Source organism: Podarcis melisellensis (genome assembly GCF_964234715.1).
Source record: "Podarcis melisellensis genome assembly, chromosome: 2".
Lineage (NCBI taxonomy): Eukaryota > Metazoa > Chordata > Lepidosauria > Squamata > Lacertidae > Podarcis > Podarcis melisellensis.
In genome coordinates this window covers 2075232-2084380 of record NC_138529.1, presented here as the reverse complement: position 1 = coordinate 2084380, position 9149 = coordinate 2075232, and the positions used below count along the sequence as shown (strand labels likewise).

At 42.6% G+C, this 9149-nt stretch overlaps 1 protein-coding gene and 1 long non-coding RNA gene across 5 annotated transcripts in view; one reads left to right on the top strand and one right to left on the bottom strand.

The window, feature by feature from the left end:
• Positions 1 to 2968: 2968 nt before the first annotated feature.
• Positions 2969 to 9126, top strand: LOC309362605. Its single transcript, XR_014165032.1, has 2 exons — positions 2969 to 3404; positions 7928 to 9126. It is a non-coding gene; the product is annotated as an uncharacterized lncRNA (long non-coding RNA).
• Positions 8260 to 9149, bottom strand: part of PBX4 (PBX homeobox 4) — a 42472-nt gene continuing 41582 nt past the window's right edge. For all 4 annotated transcript variants that reach the window (XR_014165001.1, XR_014165002.1, XM_081898165.1 and 1 more), the window contains one exon: positions 8260 to 9086. Coding sequence is in view for 1 of the 4 variants with exons in the window: in XM_081898164.1 (XP_081754290.1) it covers positions 8994 to 9086 (93 nt within the window). In the remaining 3 variants the exon portion in view is untranslated. The remainder of the gene's footprint in view (positions 9087 to 9149) is intronic.

Genomic DNA, 9149 nt, shown 5'->3' with positions numbered 1-9149 from the left:
TGTACAGGTTAGAGGAATGGTTGAGGCTCTCATATAAAACACACCTCAGGTTGATCTACTTACGCTTCCCTCTCAGCCTAAATCTGAACCATTCCAGTATTCTTTTATCAACTCCATCACACCCGAGCTCAACCAGAACAGAGCAGAAGGGCCTGGCCAGGGACAGGGTGTCCCATTTCACCACCTGAGGTGAAAGGATACCACCCCCTCACTTACCTGGGTTGTGCAGCTTCCACTGCACCTTCCAGGTTCAGAGGAGATCTTGAGAGAGCCCTGAGAAATCTCCCCAGAAATCTCTGTTCATCCATGGTAGCAGGACCCCCTTGGATTCCGCCACCTGAGGCAGCTGCCTCAGTTTGCCTCCTGGGTTCAGCCTGCCTATTTTGGTGCTATCCAAACCAGCTAAGTTCACCAGCCACACATCACTGGCCAGGACAGATGCAGTGAACCACAAAACTTCCACAAAAACCACATTCCAATACCTGTTCTGGGCCTAAAGTTTTTTCCGGGGGAAATGCCTGGAATGGCAACATCTAAGAAACCCAAACCAGGGTGCTATTCAACTAATGAATTAAAACAGTGCAGCTTTCAGCTCCCTGCCTTTTCCTCTCCCTGTGCGCCTGGAGGGGGATCCCCCCCAACCCTCAGGGTGGACGCAGGGAGAGGGTGCGTAAATCACATTACGCACGTAAAGGTCATTCAGTAGAATAACTTGTTAGCAGAATACTGCCCCAAATTCAAGTCACATTGTTGTTTTGGCCAATTTTTCTGGATTCATCCTTTAACTACAATGAATAGCAAGCCTGGATTCTGTGAAAGTTTGGGATCTTACTGCACCAATCCCATCAGCTACAGTGGTACCTTGGTTCTCAGACTTAATCCGTTCCACAAGTCCGTTCCAAAACCAAGGCGTGCTTTCCCATAGAAAGTAATGCAAAATGGATTAACCAGTGCCAGACTTTTAAAAACAACTCCTAAAACAGCAATTTAACTATCTAATGAGACCACTGATCCATAAAATGAAAGCAATAATACATTGATTGATTGTGTAATACAGTCACACAATCAATCAATCAGTAGTTGAACTGGGCTCCACAGTGTCACAAAAACAAAAAGAGCCGCAGAAATAAAAATGCAAAATAAATAGCAAAGACAGACAGACCTCAGCACAACACTCAAAATGGAAGCACGGCACTCAAATCAGAAGCGTAACACTCAAACCGGAAGTGTGGCACTCAAAACGGAGCATGTTCGGCTTCTGAAAAAAAGTTCGTAACCCAGAACACTTACAGTTTGCAGAGTTTGGGTTCCTCATTGTTTGAGTACCAAGGCGTTTGAGAACCAAGGGACCACTGTATTCTTGTCTGTCTTTGTATCCCACCTTTCCTGCAAGGTGCTCAAGATGGCTTAGAGTGTCCCCTCTCCATTTCATCCTTGCAACAACTCTGTGAGGTAGGCTAAGCTAAGAGTGAGTGACCAGCCCAAGGTCACCCGGGGAGCTTCACGGCTGTGATGTCTCAAATGGGTTGGCAGGTTTAGCTCAGAAGTTGGGGTTGCAGCCATAATCAAAAAGTTTATTGCCTGGAATAGGTGCTTGAATGTGGATTCTGTTGAAGTTTTGCGGGATTTGCATCATTCCCATTTGCTCCAACATAAGAGTTATTTGAATGGCTTGTAAATTTGCATTCCAGGTCCTTTTCCTGAAATACACATTTTGCCTGGAAACAGAACATGGTTTCTGTAGATTTTGTGGCTTACTACATCACTCCCATCTGGTCCAATGTGATTTCAATTGGGTTCATTTTGATAGCTTGGAAGTTAGCTTTCTGGGCCATTTTTCTGTAAATAATATAAATTTCCTGGAACATGGTTTATGTGAGAGTTATATCATTTAGTGCTTCAATCCAATCTAGTTTTGCATGGCTAGTGAATTTGGATGGTCTGGAAATCTCCAGGCTATGTTCTGGTATCAGAACATAGACTCTGGACTTTCTACATAAATTTCATCTAGAAACATGTCACCAATATATTTTGTTGATTTGGATAGCTTTGAAGTTGTCCTGTTGTGTCGGGTGGTTTCTGGGTATAAAGGGATAAATGCAATTATAATATTGGGAAACTTTCAGTTCTAAAATATTGCTTGTCTGTCTCTATAAACAATGCCAAACACAGTGTTAAATAATACATCCTGGCTTTTACACAATTGAAAATCCACTTTCAGCTAGCTAAGAACCCCTCCTTGAAATTAAGGTGGCAGTTTCCAAGTATATCAGATCACACAGCTTACTCTCATGCTTGATTTTAAAATAATTTCACAACTGCAATATGAGCTGTATTCACAGCTGCTTTTGGGGAACTTTTTAATCAATCATCAGTGCATTCTGTATTTTGAAGGATGTATTAAAAGAGCTCTTTATAATAAGAAACTAAATATGACTCAAAGAAAGAAACAGCTACCCTAAGAGTTTAAACTTATAGGACTCAGGGTCAGAAAACAATTAAGATTTCCTTCATCCAATTTTCATTTTTCTCATTAGCTTCTCATTAGAAGCTTATGCAGCAAAAAAACATTTTCATATCTCCATGTCCCAGTAGCTATAGATTGGCATCAGTGACTAGATGCATCTAGTCTATATATCTGGTCCATGGGGCCTGTTGGAGGCTGTGTAGTTGCAACACATTCTATGGATGAAGGAATCTCTGCTGGTCTTAGCCTTGAAAGATCTAAGTCCATGTAATCCTAAAACGTAACCATGACCTGTATGACAACTATCACATAATAATAAGAAGAAGAAGAAGAGGAGGAGGAGGAGGAGGAGGAGGAGTAGTTTGGATTTGATATCCCACTTTATCACTACCCTAAAGAGTCTTAAAGCGGCTAACATTCTCTTTTCCCTTCCTCCCCCACAACAAACACTCTGTGAGGTGAGTGGGGCTGAGAGACTTCAAAGAAGTGGGACTGGCCCAAGGTCACCCAGCAGCTGCAGGTGGAGGAGCGGAGACGCGAACCCAGCTCCCCAGATTAGGAGTCTACCGCTCTTAACCACTACACCACACTGGCTGTAGAGGAGATCAAGATGCACAATATCAGAGAGTCCTGTAGAACAAATATGTTTTAACAAGATGAAAACACAGGCTTTCTGCCACACCCAGTTTTCAAGAAAATTTTAAGAGACCAAGATTCTAATTGAGCACGCAAACAAAAAGCCAATCCCTGAAAGAAAACATTTTGTTGCAATTGAAGTACAAGCCCAATCAAACTTGTATCTTTTTTGTGCCCCTTAGAGGAAAGCTGAGATGACCCCTGGGTCCCTTGCAACTCTGCAATTCTATGATTCTGTGACCTGAATTCCATCTTGCCTCTCCTCCACCTTAAGCACCTCTGTGATTGACAACTGGTCCAGGTAGTTCAACTTCTGAGGCTGAAGACTATACATTTGCTGAGACTCAGCACCCTCCCATTTGCAGGGAGCTACTTCAGGGGTGCCCCTTCATGGATCACTGCCTTGCCGTGGCGAAGGGGCTTGAATAACTCAGAGAAGCTATGAGCTATGCCGTGCAGGGCCACCCAAGATGGACAGGACATAGTGGAGAGTTTTGACCAAACGTGATCCACCTGGAGCAGGAACCGGCAAGCCACTCCAGTATCCCTGCCAAGAAAACTCCATGCACAAAGACAACAGGCATAGAAAAGTTATGACGCTGGAAGATGAGCCCCTCAGGTCGGAAGGCGTCCAACATGCTACTGAGGAAGAGCGGAGGACAAATACAAGTAGATTCAGAGCTGATGAAGCAGCTGGGCCAAAGCCGAAAGGACGCCCAGATGCGGATATGCCTGGAAGCGAAAGGAAAGTCCAATGCTGTAAAGAAAAATATTGCATAGGAACCTGGAATGTAAGAACCATGAACCTTGGTAAGTTGGATGTGGTCAAAAATGAGATGGCAAGAATAAATATTGACATCCTGGGCATCAGTGAACTAAAATGGACAGGAATGGGCGAATTCAGTTCGGATGACCATCACATCTACTACTGTGGGCAAGAAACCCGTAAAAGAAATGGAGTGGCCCTCATAGTCAACAAAAGAGTGGCAAAAGCTGTACTGGGATGCAATCTCAAAAATGATAGAATGATCTCGATACGAATCCAAGGCAGACCTTTTAACATCACAGTAATCCAAGTTTATGCACCAACCACTGGTGCTGAAGAAACTGAAATTGACCAATTCTATGAAGACTTACAACACCTGATAGAAATGACACCAAAGAAGGATGTTCTTCTCATTATAGGGGATTGGAATGCTAAAGTAGGGAGTCAAGAGATAAAAGGAACAACTGGCAAGTTTGGCCTTGGAGTCCAAAATGAAGCAGGGCAAAGGCTAATAGAGTTCTGCCAAGAGAACAAAGCTGGTCATCACAAACACTCTTTTCCAACAATACAAGAGACGACTCTACACATGGACATCACCAGATGGGCAGAATCGAAATCAGATTGATTATATTCTCTGCAGTCAAAGATGGAGAAGCTCTATACAGTCAGCAAAAACAAGACCTGGAGCTGACTGTGGCTCAGATCATCAGCTTCTTATAGCAAAATTCAAGCTTAAATTGAAGAAAATAGGAAAAACCACTGGGCCGGTAAGATACAATCTAAGTCAAATCCCTTATGAATACGCAGTGGAAGTGAGGAACAGGTTTAAGGATTTAGATTTGGTGGACAGAGTGCCTGAAGAACTATGGATGGAGGCTCGTAACATTATACAGCAGGCAGCAACTAAAACCATCCCAATGAAAAGGAAATGCAAGAAAGCAAAGTGGCTGTCCAACGATGCCTTACAAATAGCGGGGGAGAGAAGGCAAGCAAAATGCGAGGGAGATGGTGAAAGATACAGGAAATTGAATGCAGATTTCCAAAAAATAGCAAGGAGAGACAAGAAGGCCTTCTTAAACGAGGAATGCAAAGAAATAGAGGAAACAATAGAATGGGAAAAATCAGAGATCTGTTCAAGAAAATTGGAGATATGAAAGGAACATTTCGAACAAAGATTTCCATAATAAAAGACAAAAGTGGAAAGGACCTAACAGAAGCAGAAGACATCAACAAGAGGTGGCAAGAATACACAGAGGAACTATACCAGAAAGAAATGGATGTCTCGTATACCCCAGGTAGTGTGGTTGCTGACCTTGAGCCAGACATCCTGGAGAGTGAAGTCAAATGGGCCTTAGAAAGCACTGCAAATAACAAGGCCAGTGGAAGTGATGATATTCCAGCTGAACTATTTAACATTTTAAAAGATGATGCTGTTAAGATGCTACACTCAATATGCCAGCAAATTTGGAAAACTCAGCAGTGGCCAGAGGATTGGAGAAGATCAGTCTACATCCCAATCCCAAAGAAGGGCAGTGCCAAAGAATGGTCCAACCACCGCACAATTGCACTCATTTCACACGCTAGCAAGGTTATGCTTAAAATTCTACAAGGCTGGCTTAAGCAGTATGTGGACCGAGAACTCCCAGAAGTGCAAGCTGGATTTCGAAGGGGCAGAGGAACCAGAGACCAAATTGCAAACATACGCTGGATTATGGAGAAAGCTAGAGAATTCCAGAAAGACATTTACTTCTGCTTCATTGACTATGCAAAAGCCTTTGACTGTGTAAACCACAGCAAACTATCACAAGTTCTTAAAGAAATGGGAGTGCCTGATCACCTCATCTCTCTCCTGAGAACTCTGTATGTGGGACAAGAAGCTACAGTTAGAACTGGATATGGAACAACTGATTGGTTCAAAATTGAGAAAGGAGTACGGCAAGGCTGTATATTGTCTCCCTGCTTATTTAACTTATATGCAGAATTCATCATGCGAAAGGCTGGGCTGGATGAATCCCAAGCCGGAATTAAGATCGCTGGAAGAAATATCAACAACCTCAGATATGCAGATGACACAACCTTGATGGTAGAAAGTGAGGAGGAATTAAAGAACCTTTTAATGAAGGTGAAAGAGGAGAGCGCAAAATATGGTCTGAAGCTCAAAATCAAAAAAATGAAGATCATGGCCACTGGTCCCATCACCTCCTGGAAAATAGAAGGGGAAGAAATGGAGGCAGTGGGAGATTTTACTTTCTTGGGTTCCATGATCACTGCAGATGGTGACAGCAGTCACAAAGTAAAAAGACGCCTGCTTCTTGGGAGAAAGGCGATGGCAAACCTAGACAGCATCTTAAAAAGCAGAGACATCACCTTACCAACAAAGGTCCGTATAGTTAAAGCCATGGTCTTTCCAGTAGTGCTGTATGGAAGTGAAAGCTGGACTGAAGGCTGATCGCCGAAGAATTGATGCTTTTGAATTACGGTGCTGGAGGAGACTCTTGAGAGTCCCATGGACCGCAAGAAGATCAAACCTCTCCATTCTTAAGGAAATCAGCCCCGAGTGCTCACTGGAAGGACAGATCGTGAAGCTGAGGCTCCAATATTTTGGCCACCTCATGAGAAGAGAAGACTCCCTGGAAAAGACCCTGATGTTGGGAAAGGAGAAGGGGAAAAGACCCTGATGTTGCACAAGGAGAAGGGGACGACAGAGGACGAGATGGTTGGACAGTGTTCTCGAAGCTACAAACATGAGTCTGACCAAACTGCGGGAGGCAGTGGAAGACAGAAGTGCCTGGCGTGCTCTGGTCCATGGGGTCACAAAGAGTCGGACACGACTAAATGACTAAACAACAACAACAACTTCAGGGGTGGGGCAAGAGACATACTTTAACATCAGCCACTTCCTGATGGGGTTGCACTACCTTGAAAGAAAGATGTTCATGGCTTGGGAGTTCTCCTAATCCAACATTGTCAACGAAGATACAGGCAGCTTCACAATGTAGAATGCATCCCACACGCTTCAGCTGGTGGTCCAGTTAGTCTCTTAAGGATAACTGGATTTCAGTGATTACTCTCTAGTAACTTCTACAATGCACCATGTCTGGAGCTGCCTCTGAAGAGTTCAGAAACCACAGCTAGTGCAGAATGCAGGGGCCAAATAGTATGATCATGTTACCCTGGCTCTGGTCCGGCTGCACTAGCTCTGCACATGTTTCCAAGCCCAATTCAATGTGCTGATTTTAACTTGGGAGAACCTTGCATGGCTCAGGCCCTCCGTGTTTGCTGGAGCACCTCTCCAGATATGATCCTACATGTAGCCTTGCAGTGGTCAGCCAAGAAAGAGCCTCTGAGTGTCCTAAGAGATGCTCACAGGGAGGTGACAAGGGAGAAGAGCTCTTTTGGTGGTGCACTCTATGGAACGCTTGCCATGGTGAGGCTGTCTGGCACGAGCGTTAACAACTTTTGGGTGCAGATACAAGACCTTTCTCTGGTCCCAGGCATTTGACGGAACATGACAGTATCTGTTGGCTTTTATGTGTTATTCTTCTGTTTGGCACTGTTGGCTGGCTGCTGTGCCGAGATATAGGCATTTATGGGATGGATGCTTTTTTTACTATTACGTTGTTCCTTGTTTCTGCATTTTAAATTTTGCATTATTTTCTGCAAGCTGCCTTAGCATAAGGTGTTTTAAGAAACGCAATGAACATTAACAATAAAACATCACATGAAGACATAACAATTTAGTCTCTCCCTGGTAGCATATGCTTCTTTTAAGACTGACTGGTCATAGGGTAAAAATGGGTGTCATATATACAGTAGTCTGCAGTCATATCTCAGCTTAGTAAGTAGAGATATGAACAAGCATTTTACCTGCAAACTGAGTGAGAGCCTTTGTATGACTCATGATTAAACCAGAAGTTACCTAATTAACCACGTTTTCCCATTTTGGCCTAACTAGAAAGCCATGATTACTAGTTTTAGGCAGACTGGCTGTTAATTTTTTTAATCATCGCAGAGATGTTTATCATTCACAAAACATCTCTTTATAAAGTTACATGCAGGATTCTGCTACAGATATAGGGGAGGCTTCTGGGTGCCAGCTAAACAGCACCATCCGGTGAGCTTTTGCTACAAGCCTTCAGAATCATTTCCCCAGAGCTCAGTTTCCAAAAGAAAGAGAGGTTTGAAGCAAACACTCTGCTGCTCTACCAAATGTTGCTTCTGTTTTCGCCCATATGTCATAACACAGGAACAACAGTACCTTCATCTGTCCAAGCACCTTCATAGGTGACTATATTGTTTATAGGGCAAAATATTTCCTTCTTTTCTTCATCCACCTGCCAGGAAGCTGTTAGCTGACAAACATGAAGGAAGGCTTCGAAAGAGGCAGAAAGGAAAAAAAGGACTTTGGAAGTTTATTCTTTGATAAAATTTCAACTGAAAGTGGTGGACTTTGCTATTAACATTTTTCTAAATGCACAAAAATCTATTCACAAGGAAGTCTGTGTTTACTCTAAGACATTAAATTAGAACTACATGAGAGTGACACAGAAGATGAAATTTCTATTCGAGAGCAAAGTCCAACAATCATTTTGGTAAAGCAATGGCCTGTTCTGGTTAATGAGTTCAAAGAAAAAGCCTTCCTATACAAAATTACAATACAGAGAACGCATACAATTACAATACAAGAGGGGCTATTTGTTAGTAACTAGCATCTAGAACAGAATTTTTATAATAAAAACACATAGAAATTAAAATCAGTTGCTATTTTTTTAAATTGGAAAAATGGAGACAAATTCAAAAGTTCATTGGAGAAACACTTTCAGACTTGTAAGCATAAAAGTGATATTTCTTTTTAAAAAAGGAATTTGGTTTGGTAAATGAAGCCAGTTCCTTTAAAATCCAAAGGGCAGAAGCCAGAAGACTCAAGCACATCATGCCGAGAGGTAGAGAGGTGTCCATATATAATCACAATCTTCTATTGGTTTTCTTTTTTTCTTTTTCTTTTGTCTGAGGTAATTAGCTGTGTGTGTCAAGTTGTAGAATCAAAAGTATTGGCAAAAAAAGAGCAACATTGACAAGTTACACTAACGACCTCTTTCCTCTCCTCAACAGGTCCTAAAAAATTTAATTAGACGCATCTGAATTAATGCTTCCGGGATCTCCGGCAGGTGAAGTGATTGATGAAGGGGTAGTAGCATCCTGCCAGCTGCCATTAGCCTGAAGAGGGAATAAATGCATTTTGTTGTTAAGTCCACAAGGTGTTACTTGCATCCTAAACCA